This window comes from Hipposideros armiger, unplaced genomic scaffold (genome assembly GCF_001890085.2).
Source record: "Hipposideros armiger isolate ML-2016 unplaced genomic scaffold, ASM189008v1 scaffold_519, whole genome shotgun sequence".
In the NCBI taxonomy this organism is placed as follows: Eukaryota; Metazoa; Chordata; class Mammalia; order Chiroptera; family Hipposideridae; genus Hipposideros; species Hipposideros armiger.
The window spans coordinates 959421-982952 of record NW_017731869.1 but is presented as its reverse complement, the minus strand read 5'-3'; the positions used below and the strand labels follow the sequence as shown (position 1 = coordinate 982952).

The 23532-nt window shown below is 40.3% G+C and overlaps 1 protein-coding gene and 1 pseudogene across 5 annotated transcripts in view; one reads left to right on the top strand and one right to left on the bottom strand.

The window, feature by feature from the left end:
- RIPOR2 (RHO family interacting cell polarization regulator 2) overlaps positions 1-23532 on the bottom strand; it is a 206525-nt gene that overhangs the window by 33133 nt on the left and 149860 nt on the right. For all 5 annotated transcript variants that reach the window (XM_019668180.1, XM_019668177.1, XM_019668176.1 and 2 more), the window contains exons 3-9: positions 18892-19047; positions 18065-18143; positions 16135-16158; positions 14997-15050; positions 12391-12540; positions 8898-8961; positions 569-612 (exon numbers count right to left, since the gene is read on the bottom strand). In XM_019668180.1, coding sequence (XP_019523725.1) covers positions 569-612; positions 8898-8961; positions 12391-12540; positions 14997-15050; positions 16135-16158; positions 18065-18143; positions 18892-19047 — 571 coding nt within the window. The remainder of the gene's footprint in view (positions 1-568; positions 613-8897; positions 8962-12390; positions 12541-14996; positions 15051-16134; positions 16159-18064; positions 18144-18891; positions 19048-23532) is intronic.
- Positions 23085-23474, top strand: LOC109396401 (60S ribosomal protein L35a pseudogene; annotated as a pseudogene).

Sequence of the window (23532 nt, the reverse complement as noted above, 5' to 3'; positions counted from 1 at the left end):
CCCACTTCACTTTCTCCCACCCCCTTAATCTACCACCAATGGATTTCACGTAACCCTGTTTACGTCTCTCCTTTGACTCTAATGTATAAAATAAGCTGCAAAACTGCTGTTCTCCAGAGCATTTTCTCTATTGATTGAGATCTTGCTTCTGGGCATGTCCTCAAAAATTTGGCTCAAATAAACTCCTGTAAAACTCTTCTATAGGTTTGGACATTCTTTCCTTGACACATTCTTAGAAGAATTTGGGATGAGGAGTCATGATGTTTGCACATTACTCTAAAATGGTTCAGCAAAACAATAATCACAATAGTAATAATAATAATAATAATAATAATACAGCAAATATGGCATTATGTTAAAAATTGGTGAGTCTAGATGCAAGGTATGTGGGAGGTCTTGTCTCAATCTCCAAACTTTCTTACTGGCTTAATTTTTTTCAATATAACAAATGGAAAAAGATAACTTAAGAAGCAAAATAATGACAACTAACAACCCCCCCCAACCCCCCCACCGCCGCCTTCCCCTTTCAAGTCTTTAGTTCCAACACCCAGCCCAACACAACACTTACTTCATATTGATCTCCAGGACAGAGGCGTGCGAATCCAGCTAGACCTGCAAGCAAGAAATTGGGGTATGAAGTGCAGAATGCATTTCCCCTCTTTACTAGCACATACTGGCACATTGATAAAACTCAAGTAAAATGTCAGAAAGTGTCAGACTTTTGTGAATTCATGTAGTTATTTTTGGGAACTATCTGTGGGAACAGCTATTGTCGGAATTCCATTGATCACCGCTGGGGGGAAATTCCTGGATGGGGGGATGAAAGGGGGCTTTCTGCAGCACAGGAGGCTGTTCAGTGGGGGCTACAGCTGCATGTACCTTTGGTTGATTTAAGGTCCAAGTGGATTCCAGGATCATGGAATTTGGGCCCCAACGATAGGTTAGTTTATTTACCTAACATATTCCCATGTAAATAAATGACTCTCTTGGTTTTCTTTCTGTCCCAAGATTTGTGATTTCAAATGAGTGCCTTCCATTTCAGTTAAGATTCCAGGTACTTACTCCCCTGGTCACTCCCCAATTCACTCATTCCTCTGTTTTCCTTATCCTATTTGTCTAGCATAATTAAGACCTTCTGTGTTAGGAAATCACTGAAGATGGATTTGTGTCACTACACAAAACTAGTGATTAAGAAAACAGAATCAAGCCAACCAACCAAATGACAACCACCAGCACCCCCAAAATGAAGGTGGGGCTTCTCCTCTACAATACCATCCAGCAAATCATTTCTAACAGGATCTGCTCATTTTGAGACCCAGTGTGACATCTGGTGCAGCAGGAAACACAAATCTTTCAGACTAGATGGCCACTATCTTGGGACATCTCAGGAACCCAGATTTCATCTGTCTTTTTATTATTGAGAACTCACAGTGTGTGAGGATCTATGCTTTGGGGGCAACCACCTAGAAATTAAGAAAGACTTTATAGATACCCATAATACAGACCAAAATATGGTTACAGCCCACAGGAATGAAACAGACAAGGGCCTGTAGACAGTAAGGTGGAGTTAAATCTGAGGTTGATTTCTGTTTTATCTACCAGCTAGCCTACTTTGGATAATTTACCTAACTCCAGTTTCTTCACCTTTAAAACAGGGATAATAATGTCCACCTCATAGATTTGTTTGTAAGGACAATAAGACGGCGTCTGGCACATAGTAGGTACTTAATAAGTGGTAATAATTATATATCCAGGAATGTGATGATACTATTTATTGAGCATCTGTCATATATGGTTCATTTAAAAGATGTATTCTATATGAAAAGATATAGCAAATTGACACATGTGAGGGACGACAACAATGAAGAAATGGTAGAAGGAAATTTTTGCTTTTTTCTGTAGTTTGAATTTTTATAAGACTGTTTCCTGTACAATTAAAACAAAACAAAGAAGCTCTATCTCCTTTAATGTAGGATAGTTTCATGAAGGAAGGTAGCATTTAAATAACAGAATTTCACCTCAGTAATATGAAGGCATGGGTGAGAAGATACCTCCAGGCAGGGTGAGTGCCATGTATTCATTCAACAATATTTCCTGAAGGCCTACTGTGTGTCAAGGATGGATAAAGTATGGGGAAGAAGGCATGCGAATCATATGCGCACAGGGAACGCAGGGGACCAAGTTGTCTGTAGAGGTTTATCAGTAATCCCTGCTTTACTGTAATAGCTGTTCCTGTGCCAATCACAATGCAAAGTCCTTTATCCTAATAGGGCCTGGAACACAAAGTTTAAATGAAGAAATAAAACAAATTTAATGAAAATGGGCAAAACTCTTCAGCACTTTTTCATTATCTGGTGAAAAAAACCATTCAAATTTTGTGATAAAAAATTCCAGTTAAGAATTCAGTACAAACATTTAGAGTGAACTTTTAGTAAAAGTATTTATAATGTAATACATATTAAGAAAAAAATGGAGAATACAAAACTTTATGTAGAGTATGACCTTCATTACATAAAAATATATCCACAAGAAAAAAAGTCTAGAAAAACATACAAACTTAAAAATAAGTATCTCTGCTAAGGATCATGGAGAAAGCTAAATGTTTGACATTTAGTAATTTATTTTTTTTTCTCAAATATCATATATTTATTTTGTAAGAAAAAAGACATGAAAAAGATCACACAAGTTGACAGGCAGCATCCACACAGTGAAAAATGCTGGTTGGATATTCATGACAATTTTAACAAAATTTAGCACTAGGTGGAGCAAATTTAAATGACTTTAAATTTTTTGGTACATGTGTCCCAATATTATGAAAAATGAGAAGGTGCCCCTTTAAAAAAGTTAAAACAAAGATCTGAGAAAACATGAATAATCCCTCTATTTTCCTACCACTGGCCTAAGAGAAAATAATTTGGATTAGCTGGTCAAAAAGCAGCCCTAAAGTTCTCAGATTCCTCACATACAGACACTCAGCCTCCTCAAGTTGCCACTTATGACCTTTGAATCCTTAGTTGTTTTTATAGTGGTTTACATATAATTTTACCCATGTAAAGATGACACAGATGGTGTCACACAACGTGTTTTTCCCTCTATGAAGGGCCCTGTGAAGTTGTGAGACTGTGGGACAGTGAATCGGCTCTCCACCTGTCAGATGGACGGACGTTGCCAGGGTTGAGGTGATGGCGAAACTCCAGGCTTAGAAAAGCACCTGCTGTTGCCTTTTTCTCTCAATAGATGGCAGCAACCCAGCAGCTCCTCAGGCCTCCCCACCCACGGAGCCTGACATCCATTGAGAACCAGTTTTCACTAACAATTAAAACATAACAAGCCACTTAAAAATATCTTCTTAAATAAGAGCATAATAAAGCTGATTTTTACTAATAATTTTCTGGAGGATTTAGCCTTTTTTTTTTTAATACTTCTGCAAGAAAACATAATTGACTGGTTTTCTAATAAAATCCGAAGTGTTCTTTAAAACCTCTGCAAATTAGTTCACAATTCATTTGTTGCCTGTCTGCCTGTGCAGTGACAACAGAAGCCTGGTTAAAAACAAAAACAAACAAACAAAGAAAACTGACCTGACATCAGTGCTAGATAAAAAGGAAAAATTGGTGAGTAAAAGGAAAAAATTCTTTGAAGCTTTTCCTTTCAAAATTACCAGAAATTTCATACTTGAAGAACTTATCCGAATGGAAGAAAGGTACTTGGCAGTGATGTTCTTGAGCGTCTCAGCCCATGTTATTAAAGACAACTTTCTTGGAATTGCTTTAGTGGTATCACACTGATACACTGATTAGAATAAGAGTGTAACCAATGGCGATAGCCAGGCCTAAAGAGTTCTGGTGCTCTGCTTCTTCAAGTTCCACCTGCTTGTGTAAGCCACACATGACACTGGGTACAGAACTGAAGCTAACAGTGGGGCAATTAAGTTACAGCCTAATGTCCTCCAAACCTGGACAAGGTTTCTTTCCAACTCTGGGCTGAGGCCTGCTGGGATTCTCACAGCTGGGGAAAGCTTCAAGTTACTCAGCAGCTTTGTGATTACTGTTGCACTGACTAAAAAGCGTTGTTTTGTCCACGCAAAAGACCATTGTGGAGGATGGGCATGAGGAGGTGGTGCGGACCAGGGAACTTTTATTTCCATGGTGCATTTTCCTGTAGCTTTTGAATGTTTCACCCTAAACACGTATTACTGATAAAACAGCTCCTCTACACCTTGTTTGGAAGGCCCAGATGCGACAGTTTGCTGATGTCCACCCTTTCTTCCTTTGCTCGGGGACTTTCCTGCCAGAAGGTCCCCATTTTTCCTAGTTCTATAATGATCTTTTTTTTCCCAAGAGTCACACTTTCTACTTCAAGGAAAACAGTCTTGCAGCTGAACAGCCAGGAGCTCCTGTTACAAGCCTTACTGATTTATTGACCAGGAATAAATAATGCAGATTTATGAGCTCACTGATAGCTCTTCTCTCTCTGGCGGCCTGACCTGCCCTGATAGCTGTAGGGGCCGGCACAGGCTTTCGGATATACACACTCCTTGGAACTTAATTGGAATTAAGTAATAACTGGGAAAAGAACTAGCTTTCCCTAACATTTTTTTTAATTTTATTGGGGAATTGGGAAAGAGGAACAGTGTTGGGGAATTGGGGGAGGGGGACAGCCAAGTTGTTGTCCTTCAACCTTAGTTGTGGAGGGCGCAGCAAGCTCTGCTCCAAGTCCAGTTGCCATCCGGCCGCCCGTCGGCAGCTCACAGCTGCTCAGTTCAAGGTGCCCGTGTTCAATCTTAGTTGCTCTTAGTTGTGGGGGGCGCAGCCCACCATCCCATGTGGGAGTCAAACCGGAAACCTTGTTGCTAAGAGTGCAAGCTCTAACCACTGAGCCATCCATCCATCCATCGGCAGCTCAGGGCAGCTCAGCTCAAGGTGCCGTGTTCAATCTTAGCTGCGAGGAGGCACAGCCCACCATCCCGTGGGGGAATCAAACCAGCAACCTTGTTGTTAAGAGCATGCGCTCTCACCAGCTGAGCCATCCTTCCACCTGTTGGCAGCTCAGTGGCAGCTCAGCTTGGGCGTAGCTCACTGGCTCATGTGGGAATCGAACCAGTGACCCTGTTGCTCAGAGCTCACACTCTTAACCAACGGAGCCACTCGGCTGGCCCGAGATCACACCTTTTAACCTCCATTCTGGTCAACAGTTCCTAGGTCTGGTGCTCCCTCTTTAGCCTGGCATTTAAGGCTCTTCAAAATTTAGCCCCAATTCTCCACTCTTCTCCCAATGAGCCTTCAGCCTCACCAGACTCCCTGTCATTTCTGAACATGCTGTTCCCTCTTTGGTAAATGCTATTCCAGTGCTGTTCACCTGCCAGAATGGTCCCTCTCATTCGAACTCAAAGTTGCATTTGCGAGCCTTCCTATCCCAGACAGATGAGAGGCATCCTTCTCCCTCTCTCCCCCAGGCTCTGGTCACACTATTGGCCTAGTAGGTCACTTATTCCACTGAATTAAAAGGCACTGGCTAATACATCTATTTTCTCCAGTAGACTGTGTGGGATTCAAGGCCAAAAACGATCAATCAAGACGCAGCCTAGTGCTTGGCCAATTGCAGGAGCTCAGTAAGTGCTTGATCAATTGTCTTTATCATTTTACCTCCCCACTTTTCTCTCCCCTCCCAACAAAAACAGTCGTCTATGTGTTGGGGGAGGGGCAAAAACAGAAGTGTGGACAGATGTGGCAGGAGGAAGTTGGGTTACCAGGTCTGAGAATGTTATGAAATATCCTGTTTATGTCAATACATATGTTGGGGTGGTTATTTTTACCAGAATGAATAACATTTAAGAAAGTAGCTAATTATAAATTTGTAAGATTTCTTGGCAATGTGAGAGGGCTATCCTTTATTAAGAGTGAGGAGGATTTCCATGGGGATGTTATCCTGGAAAGCCTTCACAGATGTAGCTTCTGAGTTTTTGTGTTAGATTAGGGAAATGGAAGTGAGATAAATCCATAACGAATAAGGAGAATTAGTGTCAGGCCTGAGAGACTCCCCTGGAAGAAAACTTGAGACTAGATTGAAGCTAAGGACACTGATCAGATAGGAAAGAGATGACAACATAGAGAGACAGAAATGGGAGAGCAGGAGCCACAGAAAGTTCTCAGTCCATCATGGTAACCCATTATAGCCAGTGCTATTGTGTAGCTGGGTGGCCAGGTCCCCCAGTGGATAGCAGGCCCCCAACATCATCCTCTCACTGACCACCAGCCTAGAAGTTCCAGATCTGGTGGGTAAGGGGTCCCTTTGCTCCCGCCCCACTACCAGGTGCCTGTGTGCCAGGTCGAAGAAGACCCTCCCATAGGAGAGACTATCTTTTGAGCAACAGTTTGTTGTCCGCTCAGCTCTGTTAGGACTTCCCTCCTGACATGGAGCTGGGGTGGGATACTAGAAGCCAAGGGCCCTGGAATTCAGTTTCAAGTTTGACTCCAGTTTATGGCATGATTTCCAGGGCAGATCATTGACCCCGCATTTCCCACTGATAAAATGGGGAACTTATCACCCCACCAAAAACTGATGCACTTGAAAATAGTGAACACCAGAAATGGAGGAAAAGTGGTAATCATTGTATTAACAGTGGGGAGATTTATGTGACCTGAATCGCTCCCAAGATTCCAGGCTCTGTGACTGTGTGAGTCTGCATAGATGGTGCCTGAGTGTCGGGAGCAGGAGAGGGAAGCATTTGTTGCTGAACACTGATTCAGGGCACTTGTTTTCCAGATTCAGGCTGCTGACAGAATCATCCTGAGTTTTGTATATTTATATCTCATTGAGCAATATTGACCAAAGTGTCCACTTGTGTACATTTTTAAAAATATATATGTATATGTATATTTTGGCATATATATGTATATATGTATATTTATATACATATGCCAAAAAAATGTACACAAGTGGACACTTTAGTCAATGTTGCTCAAGCAGTAGTTCGCCGTAATCAGAAGCATCTGGACACTGACAGTAACTACTTTGAGCACCTCTAGTCATTGCAGAAGTCAAACGTGACTTGTATTCATCTTCTGTTATCAGTATATATTCAGTATTACAATTTTAGTACAGTTTTCCTTTCTTAAAATGTGTATACATTTTTTTGCGCTCTATATATTAAAAAAATTTTTTTTAAATGTTTTTATTTTTTCATTAAAAAAATTTTTCAGCCCCCCCCCCCCCCAACTTGCTGGGATAAGAGCAAGGCCTGAGTGGTTTTAGAACCACTGACTCAGGTGAGGACCAAAAATGAAGAGAATGGACCTAAAAAACTGAAAAAGCACAAATGCTGACCTCACTCGTAAAGTGTTGAGACTTAACCCTGAATAACAAACTGGTTCACTATCATACCTGCTAAAGAGCAGAATGCACCGTTTGGGGGCTGAGAGTCAAGGTCATTTTATTGCAAGTGTACGCATGTCATGCAGAGTACTTGACAAAACCGTTTTCCTCCTGAGTTAGATGACTCATTCAGAAATGAAGCTCTCCCGCTTCTCTATTCTCCCTTAATTGCAAAAAGGGCAAGAGGGTGATTAAATCCTCATTAGCAAATAAGGGCTCCAGCTGCTCAGAAAGCTCAGCAAAAGCTATGCACGAGCACAGACCTCTCTGCTGTTGTCAAATGGGCCAAAGCTCAGAAGAAAAATGTGCTTGCTGTGATGGCTGCTTACTTGACAGCCCTGCAGGCCACTGAGCTATAAATGTGACAGAACCTGGGTGATGCTCTACCTTCTAAAGCCAGAGTTTTTGAAAGATGCTGTAGTATAAATCAATAAAGCTTCTAGACCGAAACTTTCTGGAGAAAGGCACTGGGAAAAAGAAGAAAATGCACAGTCCCTCTGGGGGTTTAACAGGAAAATAAAATAAAATTTAAAAATTGGTAGGTAGTTTACAAAGAGCATGGAGCATAAAGGAACAATTTAAATGCCACCACAAAGCAGCTGAGAGAGAAGTCTAGAATGTGTGAAGTTCTGAACGACAGTGGTTTTTGGCAGGATAAAAACAGGGAGGGGTGTTTTAGATTATAGGAAAGCTAAAAAGATACACCTCAAGACCAGCTGTGATACATGGACCTTGTTTGCATCCCGATTTGAAAAAACTAACTGTACAAAGCATTTTTGAGACAACTGAGGAAATGGAATAGAATGGATGAATAACAAAGGCCTATTCATTTTATTTGATGTGATAGTACTTAGCATTGTGGTTCAGTAAGAAGATGTCCCTATGCTTTAAGAAATGCATCTTGAAGTATACAGGGGTAGACTCACATACCTAGGTTTTATTTCATCAAAATACTTCTATTTCATCAAAGGAAAAACAAAGAGAACAGATGAAGCAAATGTGGCAAAATCTTGCTCACTGTTAAATCTAGGCGATGGGCTTATGGGGGTTCATTGTAAAATTCCCTTCACTTTTGTGTATGTTTGAGATTTTGCCATAAATATATAAGTGTATAGGTAAGTCAGGATGAGAAGGCTCTAGAGCAGCGGTGCTCAACCTGTGGGTTGCGACCCCTTTGGGGGTCGAACGACCCTTTCACAGGGGTCGCCTAAGACCTTCGGAAAACAAAAAGATATTTACATTATGATTCATAACAGCAGAAAATTACAGTTATAGAGTAGCAACGAAAATAATGTTACGGTTGGGGGTCACCACAACATGAGGAATTGTATTAAGGGGTCGCGGCATTAGGAAGGTTGAGAACCGCTGCTCTAGAGCATCAATAAATTAACATAAGCAGGGAAGATCAAGAGTGAGTGGCACACAGTGTCTTTGCAAGGAAAAGAAAAACAGTGTGTGCTCCTGAGCTTCAAAGAGCTCTGTGGAGATGGTTCCTCACCCTCCCTGAATGGGACAAAGAATACCTTTCATCTTGATGGAGAACTCCCCCAGCAGATTCTCCAGCTCCGCTTCAATGGTGCACATATTCTGTGAAGGGTACGGGAGACAGGCATTAGAGCTAAGCTTCTTTCACACAAGAGCTCAAAGCACGTGACATTCTAACGGCTTGAACAACAGGAAGCATTTACCTGCTTTCAATGAGCTATACAGCACTGCCAATGAAACATTCTTAACAAAATGGTCAACCTAGGTCTAAGCAAGCTCTTGAGAGCATAGAACAAGTTAAATTGTGTCACAAATAGATGAATCCAGAATGCGGAATATTTTATAAGATCTGTCCTGGATTCTACAAAAAAGCAATATCATGAAAAAAGAAATTCCAGAGAAGAGAGGCCAAATGAAATGTGTTAACCGAGATTACATCCTAATTTGAAAGACAATAAACTAAAATAGTTGTAAAGAACACTATTGGGCCAATAGAGGAAATTAGAAAATGCACAGGATATTTGTTAATTCTATAGGATGGCTGTTAATTTTCTTAGTTGTGATAATGGTATGTGGTTATGCAGGGGATACACGTTACATAGGTTACCACTTAGAGATCTGTGGAAAAATGTTTATGAGGGGAAACGTCATATCTACCACATACTGTCAAATGAGTCAGCAAAAATTAAAAAAATATATATATGAGCTTATGAGAGAGGGGGAAAGCAAATATAGCAAAATGTTACCAATTGTTAAATCTAGGTGAAAGCATGTGGTGTTCAATATACTAGTCTCCACTTTTTTGTAGGATTAAAATTAGGTGCAAAAAGAGCTCAGGGGCTCAATTCTACTCAAAGTGAGTGAGTCAGAGTTCCTGCTGCAATGCCACAGCACCCCGAAAATGATGCCTGGGTCTGACCAGAGTCTGTCTTCTCCTCAGTCGAATGTTAAGGGAATAGTAGAGGCAGAAGGAGCGACACCATTTATGCTTGTGGTTAGATATGTAACTATCCCCACCCTACTTCCTCAGTATCTGAGGACCTAAACAGAGCAATCAGAGGTAGAAATCAAAAAGGAAAAGTGCTGTGGTCAGGGGAGGTCCCAGTGAGGTTCTTCTGCAGCTTGGACAGTTAAGCTTTTGGTGCCACCTCTGCTATCCTAAGCAGCAGTCCCCATCCCAGGCCTTGGGCGGCATCTGCAGGCTTCTCCTGCAGCAGTCAGCCTCCTTCAAGGCTAGGGGCTTGGGGAGGCCACTTCTAACGCACAGCCAGCTCAGTGAGCATGGACAGAACTGGCTTCCACTTGAGTATATTTGCTGAGGATTGATTTATAAGGCTAGAGGTTCTGATTCTTATCTGTTTCTGTTCTACTCCAAATGATCTCTCTCCTGAAAGCTCTTAGTACCTCACCTAGCTTAGCAAAAAGCTGGGGGGAACTTCCGAAGTTTGAGCTCTGTGCAGCTTGAAAGCTTTGAAAACAGTCTCAGTATCGTAAACCAATTTTCTTTCTCAGAGCACTGGGCATCTCTGTGAAGGAATGCATTATGGTTTCCAGAAATATCAACAATGCTATCATACATGTCAGGATTGCTGCCAGTGTCTTTGAAAAAGACAGGGGGGCAGCTAGTTTAACAGTGGAGGACATCCATGATCAGAATTTTCTTCCATCTCACCCATGCACCCACTGGTGAATACTGCTGCACCTGCAAAGGCACCCAGAGCATCCTGCCCTAAACATCCTTTGTGATAACATCCTGTTTGTTGTTCTTGGTTAAGGGAAGGTACAAAATTACCTGGTGCCAATTGAGGTCTGAAGCTACCGAGGTCTGGGGCTTCTTTTCTCTCTAAGGCAGCCCTACCTCTTGCTGAAATCACACACTACATCTTTGAGTTTGTGAGCAAAGTATGATGCCATGCCTTGGCTCTTGACCAAGGGTGGGTATTTCTGAAATGACCTGCAAATGTTCTAGAACAGGCATCTCCTACAGGCAGCGAGTCAGTTATCTGCTTGGGGACTGTGAACAGCCTCTATAATTGGCAACCGCTCTTTTGATTTCAGCGACATACAGAAATGAGGTCTCATGAACTAGGGCTGATTCTAAGCCAGAGGTTCTCAACCTGTGGGTCCATCAACTTGGGTGGCGGAAAAATGTCCAAATGTCATGAAGATGGAAAACAAGCCACAGCAGTATTACTAGTACCTATGATTTGACACTGACAGAAATCATATATACTTTCATGTCACATCATTTGTTGCAAATACTTTGAAAAATCATTGATATTTTTATTCCTTTGAATTTCATAATTTCAAATAACTAGAGCCACTGATAGATCAATTTAATTTGATGTGTTAATAAAGCAACATAGTACTATATCACACATTTGATTTTTAAAATATTTTAATAACTGTACTGATAATATTGAAATAATTATATTTCAATGTAATTTGTTTCCTTTGAATTCCTACGTGTTTTATTTTCTGCATTTAAAAAGCATTATTCTGAAAGAGGCACTTAGGTAAAGAAGCCCAATTTTAGACCATGAAGAGACAAAGTTGGTGTAGCCAAGAGGCAGTGCTGGAGTGCACATACAAAGCGATCCTGTGCAAGTCATCCAAGAGGTTCCCCCCCACCCCCACCCTAGCCAATCCCAGGGCTGAGACAGATGCCCACCTCTGGGAATTGTCCAAAGACCCCCATCAGGCTGATGACTTCCGTCACGAAATTTGACCTCTGAACAACGACTCATGGAATAGTGAGAAGTGCAGCTTTAATAATTCAGTCATTTCATGAAAGACATTGGTATCAGGTGACCCAGGGCAAAGCAAAGCCCTCCCTGTGTCATGTGTTTGGGCTTAAGAGACAGTGAAAAACCAGGACAGCACACATCTGCTCAGTGTTCTTTGTCTCATCTTCTTTAAGATAGAAGGGAAATGTCTTATAATAAACTAATCAGAGGCAGAAGACTAATCACAGACACCCAATATCCATGGTGATCTTAACCACAAGGTTCAACTTCTGGGGATAAAGCTCAAAGAGACTGTATACTAGAGAATTTGAAAGTGCATTTAAATGATAAAAACCAGGGCATTGTGACTTAGTCATTCACTGAAATCTTCAAAAAGCATTTGTAGTCCACTTGTGCGGACAATGCACAGGGCAGTGTGGGGCACACACAGAACTGTAAGGCTTGGTCAGTGAATGGCTTCATAACGACGAACATCTCGTGGTTTTACAAGTGCGTGAAGAGGCTTATTACCAGGGATGACTGCCTGACAGGTGACTCTTAGGGACTGACAAAGGCATATCCTCTGGAGTCCATTGAAGGCACTAAGAAAAATACAACCAATGAACTACCCAAGAGTCGTTTTAAACAATTCCACTGACGGCCTAAAAAAAAAAAAAAAAATGCAAGAGAGGCAAGCAGTAAAAAGTATCCCTCTGAAGAGCCGAATGAGGTTCCAGGTCGCCATCCCTTGTTCTTGGCAGTTACCCACATTCACAGCAGGCCGGGTGGGGCTGGGCATACATACCTCTGTGTACTCTTTGTAGCTCCGGTTGATCTCTGACAGACTCTCCCGGGCGGCCTTGCTGGCAGGGGACATTGCGAAGGCTTGCTTCATTTTGCTGGCACCGTCTTGGAGGCGTCTTTGGATACAATAAGCTTCATAGAGCTCATCTACCTGCCGGGATCAACCAGGAAACACAGGGAGGTAAGTACTGATCACACTTGAAAGAAGTTACACAGGCCATTGTTAAGTGCTTAAGACACTGTTCCTGACCTCAAGGAGGAGACTCTTGGAGAAGTGTCATCCTTTTAGACAGAGACCTGTCACTTTCGTTTTAGCCACTATGATTCATTTTCTACTTCAAAGTAGATTTTACTCTAAGCCTTTTTTCCCAATTACACAAGATGCAAATGAACTTAACGTGGGTGGACGATGTGAGACAAATATGGGATAATGAAGATAGGAGCCTCCTATATATGCAACAAACAATAGTTTTACGCCGAGGTGAAAATTTTGTAGCACACTAGGCTATTATCACTGTATTTTAAGACAGAGTGTCACAAGGTGATAGTCACACATCCAGATTTAACATTTTTTTTTCTTAAAAAAGAACTAGATGCTATTTACTAAAAATGATTTTTGTCAAGTCTTGCTTGGCTCAACAATAAAGAGAGAAAATGAAGTTAGGTTATTCTTAAATTAGGGTGAAGCACAATTGTCAAAATTTATCAAACTGAACACTTAAGAACTGTGATATTTCTTGTATCTAAATTCTACCATAATTTAAAAAATAAATAGAAGCAATGGAAATGAACATTTTCCCTGCTACACCTCTACACCTATGCTTCTAAACGATCATATACCCTTTGTAAATGACTACTGATCACACTCGATAGAAGCGTGTTATCACTTAATGGTTCCCAAGCAGGGATTCTCAATCACCCAAGGATATTTTGACACCAGGGGACATTTGGCAACATCCGGAGACATTTTTCAGTGTCACAGCTGGGAGGTGCTACTGGCATCTAGTGACTGGTAGAGGCCAGGGAAACTGCTAAACATCTATAATGTAGTGGACAGTACCTCTACAACAAAGGATTATCTCCAAATAGCAGTAGTGCTAAGGTTGAGAAAACCTGTTCTAAACTCAATTCCTGATGATATTTATCTCTATAGTCTTATACTATTGTTTTCATTAAATAGCAACCTATCTTAGCCAAATGGAGTTAAACTTTAAGATAAAGGATAACTGTATTCATCTGAGCAGAAAATGGCCCATCTGCAGGCAAGCATCTGCCTTACCTGTAAGCCAGCAGTAGTTCTCATCAAATAAACTAATTAACTGACTCATTCAATTAAATATAATTTGTTAGGCATCCTGTGTATACGGTGCTGCAAAGAGAGTACTACCAACCTTTAATAACCACTGGGATTGCCATATCTAACAGTGATGCACTTAAGAAGGATAAACACACACCTGCCTAATACTCATTTTGTTTTCTTGCTTTTTTCAAATTAAACAGTGAGTAACTTGTCAAAGCTTGCCTGCCACATAAATACCTTCTGATGGATGTCATTAATAAAAATGCATGTCAAAAATAAAACTATTTTTGAGTTTAGCAGAAACAGAAGCAATTTCAGATCTGCCTGGGTAATAGATACCTTTCAAAGTGGGAACATACAAAGGCAGTAGCATATACATACAAAATCATAAAATTTTAAAAGGAAAAGATTCTTAGGATCATCAAGACTGAATACATACACCTCCCCAGTCCCACTTCACAGAGTAGAAAGCCAAGGTCCACATAGATGGTACAGCCCAGTGAATACGTGGCAGAGCTGGGACTAGAACCTAAGGCTTCTGACTCCTAGTAGAGAGATCTGCTAAACCCCACAGTCTCTCCACTTGGAAGACAGTCTGATGTACATGGGAACAGGAATTAGGACTGGTGTGATTCAGTAGCTCCCAATGGGAGACTTTTTCTAGGTTGTACCAGTATCTCCTGATGGTGTTCAGAACAAGAGATGATAGCCCTGCTCTCCACTAGACTGGCTGGGCCATCCATGAACTATTTGTAGGGTTCAGGGATGGGTGTCAGGGACCCTGACAAATTGGTGCATGTCTAGAGGGCACTGAAGATGAAAAGGTAGCTGGAAACCATAACTCACGAAGAGTGGAAGGAGCTACAGAAAGATTTAGGGAGGTACTGACAGCTGTCTTTACGTGCTTTAAAGGCCTTCATGAAGAAGTTTATGAAGTACCCAGTTGTATGTGGAACAACTGAGAAGTTAGGCAAGTATGATGTTTTTTTGTATGGTCAGTTTGGTTCAGTCTTATCTTTCACCAGACTATCCTGAGACTAAGCCCTCCACCAGGCATGCTGCACGTTACATGGGAATCTCTTAATCATATTTGTTGAACTGAAGTAGAGTCATAGCTGTGCTAGATTATTAGGCTCTCCAATCTCATTTCTTCTCCATCTTTACTGCCTGTTAGAAGACTTAATTGCTAATCAGCTTAGAAATCAATTCGATAAGAAATTCTCCACGGACTAGACGCTATACTCAATGGTATATTGATCAGTAATTAAGAAATAAAAAACAGGAAAAGACAACAAGAACTTCAATACCTTACTAATGTGAAACTCCAGGCGTCTCATGTATCTTTCAATCGTTTTAATTTGCTGGAATTAAAAGAAGAAGTTTGAAAAAGTACAGACATTTACAATTCAATTAATCTAGATGTGTGAGAATATCTTTATCACCTCATACTCAAAAGTACCAGAAAAGGCTAAATATTTCCCACCTATCTTTGTTGATATTTTGGAGATTCTCTAGTATTAATTTGGGAAGCATTTTTAAAAAATAGTGAATAAATATTCTGAGAGATGAACTTGAGTTGGTTATTGGAATCCTTGTATTTCACATCAAGGGAGGACCATCGAATGGAATGCATTGGATTTCTGGCAGCACAGTATCATATTGGAGTATAACTGAATTCCTTCATAACAACATATTTTATTAGCCTGAAGATAAACTTTTTCCCTCCACATTTTAGTGTCTCTGAAATTGAGGTGCATTTTGCAAGTGCCACTGCCTGTGCATTCTCAAAGATAATCACAGTTATTTATGTGTCATCACTTCATTTGAGTTATAAATATTATTATTACATGCATTAAATTTAATTACTCTTTCAAATGTTTGCAAACAGGTTATACTATGATTCAGCATTAAAGGCATTGTATATGAAAGGCATGGAGAGACAGCATCATATATAACTAAAAAAATTACATTTAAAATAGGCCTAAAAATTTTGTCACTAAGTATAAAAGACAAATTTGAAGTGAAAAGAAAGAACTGTGTCATAGTTTAACTGGAATCATTTTTTTTCTCTTAGTGGCACATAAAATAATGGTGTGTTTTTCAATCAAAGATGTCTTTGATTTGATGAAATATGATAGATAATATTTAGAGAGAAGACAGGGAAGAACTTCCAAAAACTTGGGAAGTTCTGAAACTTCTCAGCACACTGAGAAATCTTACAACCAGATGGCATTTTGATGAAAGTGACATTAAACGTGTATTCGATCTGCAGATCATAGTACTTATTCATCAAACTCACTAGATAAAATCATAAATTTTTCTGGGATTACAAAAATCATCAGTTCTCTAGGGTCTTACTGTTATCTATGAGAGGATCACTGGACTCTACTCAAGGACACAGGGTTTTATTTTTCAGTAACACCCCAACATGAAACAATAACTTACCTTGTCTAGGTCATACAGCACACCCTAAAATAAAAAAAGGAGTATCTGGATTAAAACATATCACCCTCAAAATTGTTACTGATATTAACAGAGAGATTTAGTCTGCATTTCTGCATTGTCAGTGAAATAATGATCAGCCTTGTAAAGTTCACTGGGTTTTTGATATTTGCTTTAAAAGAGTCAAGCTCTGGGTTATTTTAAATATCAGTAAGAGTACTTTTAATAGTCCCTATTTATTTGTACTCCATGTCTCCAGAATTCCATCCAGTGCTCTCTGCCCTTTGGGAGCATTAAGGATTTCACATGCTTTGAGTTCTCCTCTCTTACATATTGAGGAGCATATAAATTCATGTTCACTTTTTTTTTTAAATTGGGGAATTGGGGGAGGGGAACAGTGTTGGGGTGTTGGGAAGGGGACCAGCCAAGTTGTTGTTCTTCAATCTTCATTGTGGAGGGCGCCAGTCGCCATCTGGCTGCCCATTGGCAGCTTGTGGCCTTTAAGCTCAAGGTGCTGTGTTACAATCTTAGTTGTGGGTGGGCGTAGCCACCATCCCATGTAGGAGTCGAATCGGCAGCCTTGTTGTTAAGAGTGCATTCTCTATCCACTGAGCCATCTGGGTGGCAGCTCAGCTCAAGGTGCCGAGTTCAGTCTTAGTTGCGGGTGGGCATAGCCCACCATCGAACAGGCAGTCTTGTTGTTAGGAGCACGTGCTCTCACCAGTTGAGCCACCCTGCCACCTGTTGGCAGCTTAGTGGCAGCTCAGCTTGGGTGCAGTGTCACTGGCCCATGTGGGAATCGAACTGGCGGCCCTGTTGCTCAGAGCTGGGGCTTTTAAGCTAACTCTTAACCAACTGAGCCACTCAGTTGGCCCCACTTTTTAATTTTTTAAGATTAAATAATGTAACCATAAAATGTGGCAATGATATGTGTTAAAAAAAATACCTGCCTTCCTGTTTAAACATGTAAAATTGGTATTTATGACGAGTCCTTGAGGGTGGTAATGTGCTTTTCACAAATTGATTTTAAAGCGAGTCCATTTCCTGTGTGCTCACAGTATCACAGTGGAATTAGTGCTTCCCCACGTCCCCCATGGAGAAGGTTTTTGTGGAATGTTACATGTCTCCTTCCACTCACTATTGTTCTCCAAGGAGGGACATTGGTTGCCCACTGAGGATGTTCAAGAGCATTCAAAAACTCTGAAGCCCACGCCATAAGGAGCTCCACATAGATAGGGGCCATTTATTCTCTAACATCATTAGGATATAAAACCCTTAACTTCTATAAGCCTTTACCCACTAGTTATTGAAAACAAAACAACATGCATTTTAGCACATCTCATAAAAAAGAAAAAATAACAGATGTTAATGAATAGCTATACTTCCTGGGTATATGTAGACTTTTACTGGGCTTTCTGATGCCCTGAAATATTAAGATATTATCATTTAGAACTGAACAAAATAATTTAAAATCCTATATACGTTAGGAACACCTCTCTAACCAGACAAGTTATCACAATTCATTAGAAAAGAGGAAATTTGCAAGCATCTCAAAGAATGCGATGTGTAGTTCAACTGGCTCAAGGACTCCTCCAACTTCTCCTAAATTGAGCCTCCTTTCCTTCTCTGACATCACTACCTGTTACATTTTAAAAATATTGGAGATAAAGCTCAAGTTCTGGGTTCCCAATAATATGCTAGAGAAATTTCAACTTTTCATTTCCTTTTATTAGTCAAGGGAAGGGGTATAGGGAGTTGTTGGTTTTTTAAGTATTTTTTCCTGATTTTAAAGTTTATCTGCATAAACATGCTTGGAAAATACTTAAGCGTATCAGGAATAAAGCATTAAAATACACATCAGGAAGCAGATAGTACTTTGCTCCCCCCAAAAAAGAACACCGAGTTAACATCTTGATGACTGGGTTGTACCTACCAGGCGAGAGTTTCTTTTCATATCTTTTAATTGAGCTGTCAACTTGTCCAACTCCGTCTGGTGAACCTCTAGATATTCACTGCAAAGATAAGATGAGGCATAATCATGAACTTTGTGACTGTCAAGTGGAATCTGGTGTTGCTGACCTTTTCCTTCCGAAGAGAGATTAAGAATCTGAACCTCGCTCTGTGGAGGGTGGAGTTCGTGGGGAAGAGGTGCTGTATTTTCCCAATCTCTCAACATTACGAAAGCTCTAGCAATTGCATCTGATGATCATGCCCCCCATGAGGCTGATCAAAAATAATAACCTCCACGAGGCTGAAAGCCCAGAACAGAAAAAACAATGGGGAGGGAAAGGGCCTGAAAACTATGGAGTCCGTCCTAGGTGTGGGCTCACAGAATTCTCTTTAGTGCAATACAACACTGACTGTAGATGTGTCACCACACATTGGCAACGTTTTATTCTGGGTAAATAATCCCTATAATACACACATGAAGGTTTCAGAACCCGACTTCAGCAATCTTTAAAATATATCTGCATGTCCATCATGGTTTAAGTGGAATCCAATACTGTACAGAGTTCAATATAAACCCATTACACTTCCAGGTCTCCTTCAATGTTACGGACATCATGTTGAAACCCAATAAATTTCACATTTTGGGGACTCATTTAAGGCTTCTTTGATGATGGTACGAGAATAAAATATCTACTACAGAAATAGACATGTAAAAATTATCTCATCAACTGGTTTTACCTTTGACCACCACCTCCCCAACATTCTAGAAAGGAAAAAGTTTCAATGCATTGTTGGGTTTCATGTTCTTACTCAAGTCCACTTTTCAAGGCCCTGTAGACCTCTTCTACCCTTTTAGGTTGAGGCTCTTTGGGAGGGTTGTTGTTTTTGTGTCCTAAATTGTGCATTTTCTTCAGTTTGGCCTGAGGCTTCTTGAGAGCAGAGGTATTTTCAATGAAGGAGTTACATCTATGGAAAGAGAAAAGAAAAGCAGAAATTGTGAGTCTCAGGCATCCAAAAGGGCTTGACGAAAGAAATGCCTTGTAATCATCTTGTGTATGTATTTGTGTCTTTGGGGGAAGGTAACATTCCCTTGTACATTAATAGATCTGAGCCATCCTACACGGAGTTTCTTGATATTAGATTTAACTGCTGAAATCTGGAAGCTTTGTTGGGTAGCGGCTTCCCCGAGTCAAAGCCTAGCTTCAGGTAATGTGCACTCTGAGTAAAAAGATATCATGCCACTGAAACCTCCTAGGAAGCCAAGGACAAACCCTCCCAGGTGGAAATAATGAACAGGCAGAAGGATATAAACCAACTAAAAAATAAGTGCATTAGGCAACAGCAAGTACAAGCATCTATTTAATTTGACTAGGATATAAATGAATGCCTTTTTGATAAAGCGCCATAAGCACGACAAATGGCTAATTTTGTATATGTTAAAGTAAAGAAAAGCACTGAGCTGGACTGACAGCCTTTTCTTTAGCTTTATTTTTATGAAGCACATTATGTTTAGGTATAACATAAAAGTCAACATCTCTGTTAGTGGCAGGGGGGCAGCGCAGTGGTGAGATGGACACTTGATGACTTGCTCTCAAACTACTGATCTGACTAGGAGACCAAGAGGCCCAACTGCTCCCTGATCCAGCTGGTAACTGAAAAGCGTGACCTCTGAGTCATTAGGTACATGCTATGCACCTCCCAGGTTAATTATTAGTTGTTTTCCTCTGCCATCACTGCATGCACCAAAGCGGACAATACAGGTCAAGGCACATTAGGCCCCTCAGAGCATAAGACCTTTATGATGTCAGAAAGTCTGAAGACAAACTTTACTCCATGTTACCTATTTCACTGCCTGTGATTTCTTTCTTGTGTTCTCCGAAGTCCTATTTTAGATGAAGGGAGATTCCAGGGAAACTAGAAGACTAACTTTCCCATGGCTGAATGACATCTGCTCTGCAGGGGCAATCTTTATCTACTGCATAACTTCATACCTAACAATCTCCAAAATCTGGATGTGATGGAAAATTACTTCAAAAAGGGGTGTGTGTATGGCAGGGAGGTGATTTCAAATTCTATTAATTCTATGGTACTGGCATAAAAACAGACACATAGATCAATGGAAGAGAATAGAGAGCCCAGAAATAAACCCATGCTTATATGGGCATTTAATCTATAACAAAGGAGGCAAGAATATACAAGGAGGAAGGATAGTCTCTTCAACAAGTGGTGTTGGGAAAACTGGACAGCGCATGCAAAAGAATGAAGCTTGACTACTATCTTACACCATATGCAACAATTAATTCAAATTAAAGATTTGAACATAAGGTCTGAAACCACTCACTCCTAAAAGAAAACATAGGAGATAAACCACTCGACACAGGACTTGGTGATGATTTTTTTGAATCTGACACCAAAAGCAAAAGCAACAAAAGCAAAAATAAACAAGTGGGGCTATATCAAACTAAAAAGCTTCTGCACATCAACAAAATAAAAAGGCAGCTTACTGAATGGAAGAGAATATTTGCAAGTCATATATCTGATAAGGGATTAATATCCAAAATATATAAACAGCTCATACAACTCAATAGCAAAACACCAAACAATTTGATTAAAAATGGGTAGAGGACCTCAGGAGACATTTTCCCAAAGATATACAGATGTCCAACAGGTACATGAAATGGTGTTCAACATCACTAATCATCAGGGAAATGCAATTCAAACCCACAATGAGATATTACTGCACACCTGTTAGAATGGCCATTATCTAAATGACAAGGGATAACAAGTGTTGGTAAAGGTACAGAGAATAAGAAAACCCTTGCACACTATTGGTGGGAATGTAAATTGGTGCAGTCACTATGGAAAACAGTATGGAAGTTCCTCAAAAAAAATTAAAAATAAACTCCCATATGATCTAGGATTCCCATTTCTTCTCGGTATTTGTCCAAAGAAAATTAAAACACTAACTTGAAAAGTTATACAAGACATGACCAAAAAATACCATGAATGTTTAAATAAAAAAATTTATCACAGTAAAAGACACATTGTCCTTAATTCCCCTCCAAATACTCCCCCTTGCTTCGAACACACTTATCCTGTTGTTCTTGCCACTTTCTGAAGCAGCTCGGAAGTCTGCTTTCTCGAGTGTCTTTAGTTGGGTTGTCGTGATTACCTCAATGTCTTTCTTTTAAAGACATATCAATTGTTTTTTTTTTTTTAATTGGGGAACAGTGTGTTTTTCCAGGACCCATCAGCTCCAAGTCAAGTAGTTGTTTCATTCTAGTTGTGGAAGGTGCATCTCAGTGGCCCATGTGGGAATTGAACTGGCAACCTTGGTGTTATGACCACTGCACCCTAACCAACTGAGCTAACCAGCCGCCCTGGCCTTGATGTCTTGAATTGATTCAAAACATTTACCTTTCACAGTCATTTTGATTTTGGGGAAGAGCCAGAAGTTGCACGGTGCCAGATCCGGTGAATATGGTGGATGAGGACACGCCGTAATATTTTTATTTATTATTTATTTTTTTATTAGTTTCAGGTGTACAATACAAGGTAATAGTTAGACATTTATACCACTCACAAAGTGATAACTGCCCTCCCCCAATCTACTACCCCTCTGATATTGTATATAGCTGTTACAATTCCATTGACTTTATTCCTTATGTTGTACTCCATATCCCGTGACTACATGATATATTAAATTATAGTTGACATTCAATATTATTCAGCTTCTGCTTCAAGTGCACAGCACATCAGTGGTCAGACATCTACACAGTCCATGAAGCAGCCTCCCTAATAAGACAAGTGCCCATCTGACACCCTACAAAATGTAGTTTTTACTTGACAGAAATTGCCATACTAGAAGTGATGTGTGACACGAAGCCTTTCCATTGTAAAAAAAATATGGTGAATGCTGCTGCCGAGTGCCATCCAACAGAAAGGCAGGGATCTTCAATATGGGAAGTGGCATGTCGAACCTTAGTAACAGTATGTGACAAGTTTCAACTTGTTCAGTGCAGTCAGTCGCGTGTGAACCATGGTTTAGAGAACGTGTGTTTTAAAGTGTGCCGTAAATCATCCTCCATCATGACAATGCTCCGTGTCACACATCACTTCTGGTGTACGGGAATTTCTGTAAAAAATACCCCACATTATGGTGTGTTCTCACCCACCTTATTCACCAGACCTGGCACCGTGAGACTTCTGGCTCTTCCCCAAAGTCAAAATGATTCAGGACATCGAAGCAGCCACGACAGTCACGAAAGAGAACTTATAGAACTGCTTCAGAAAGTGGCAAGAATGATGGGATAGGTGTATTTAAAGTGAGGGGAAGTATTTTGAGGGGGATTAATGACATTATGTCTTTTACTGTGATAAATTCTTTTTAATTTAAACATTCACAGTATTGTTTGATCACACCTTGTATGTATCCCCATGTTCACTGCAGCATTATGGAAGCAAACAAAATATCCATCAATAGATGACTGGATAAAGATGATGTGGTACATATATACAATGAAATATTATTCAGTCATAAAAAGAATAAAATTTTGCCATTTGCGACAACGTGGATGGACCTTGAGGGCATTAATGCTAGGTGAGATAAGTCAGAGAAAGACAAATACCTATGATCTCTTATATATGGAATCCAAATAAAACAAACAAAAAACCCCCAGAAGCCCATAGATACAGAACAGGTTGGTGGTTACCAGAGGAGGCAGTGGGTGGTGGGCTAAATGGATAAAGGAGGTCAAAAGATAAAAAGGAAAAAAGGTAGCATTTCAAACTAGAGAGAAAAGAACTACCATGTATGGTGTTGCAATGAATATATGAAAAGCCTTTATTGTTCTGTAAAAAAAATACGCAAATATCCACCCCCAAAATACATAATAGACATGCCTTAACTGGTTATTCCCAAAGCAAATACAAAGGGGGAAAAAAAAAACTTATGAAAGGATATTCATTAGGGATGATATAAGACATGGAGAGGGTGCTTTTTTCCCGCCATCTTGGGGCCTGTGGAGGCCTGCTGGGAACAGGACTTCCAAAACAACAAATATGTCTGGAAGGCTGTGGTCCAAAGCCATTTTTGCTGGCTATAAGCGGGGTCTCCGGAACTAGCAAGAGCACACAGCTCTTCTTAAAATTGAAGGTGTTTATGCTCGAAATGAAACTGAGTTCTATCTAGGCAAGAGATGTGCTTATGTGTACAAGGCAAAGAGCAACACAGTGACTCCTCGTGGCAAACTGAACAAAACCAGAGTATCTGGGGAAAGGTAACTCGTGCTCATGGAAACAGTGGCATGGTTCGTGCCAAATTCCAAAGCAACCTTCCTGCCAAGGCCATAGGGCACCGAATCCATGTAATGCTGTACCCTTCAAGGATTTAAATTTACTGAGAAGTAAATAAAATTGATTTCTTCTCTTGTAAAAAAAAAAAAAAAAAAA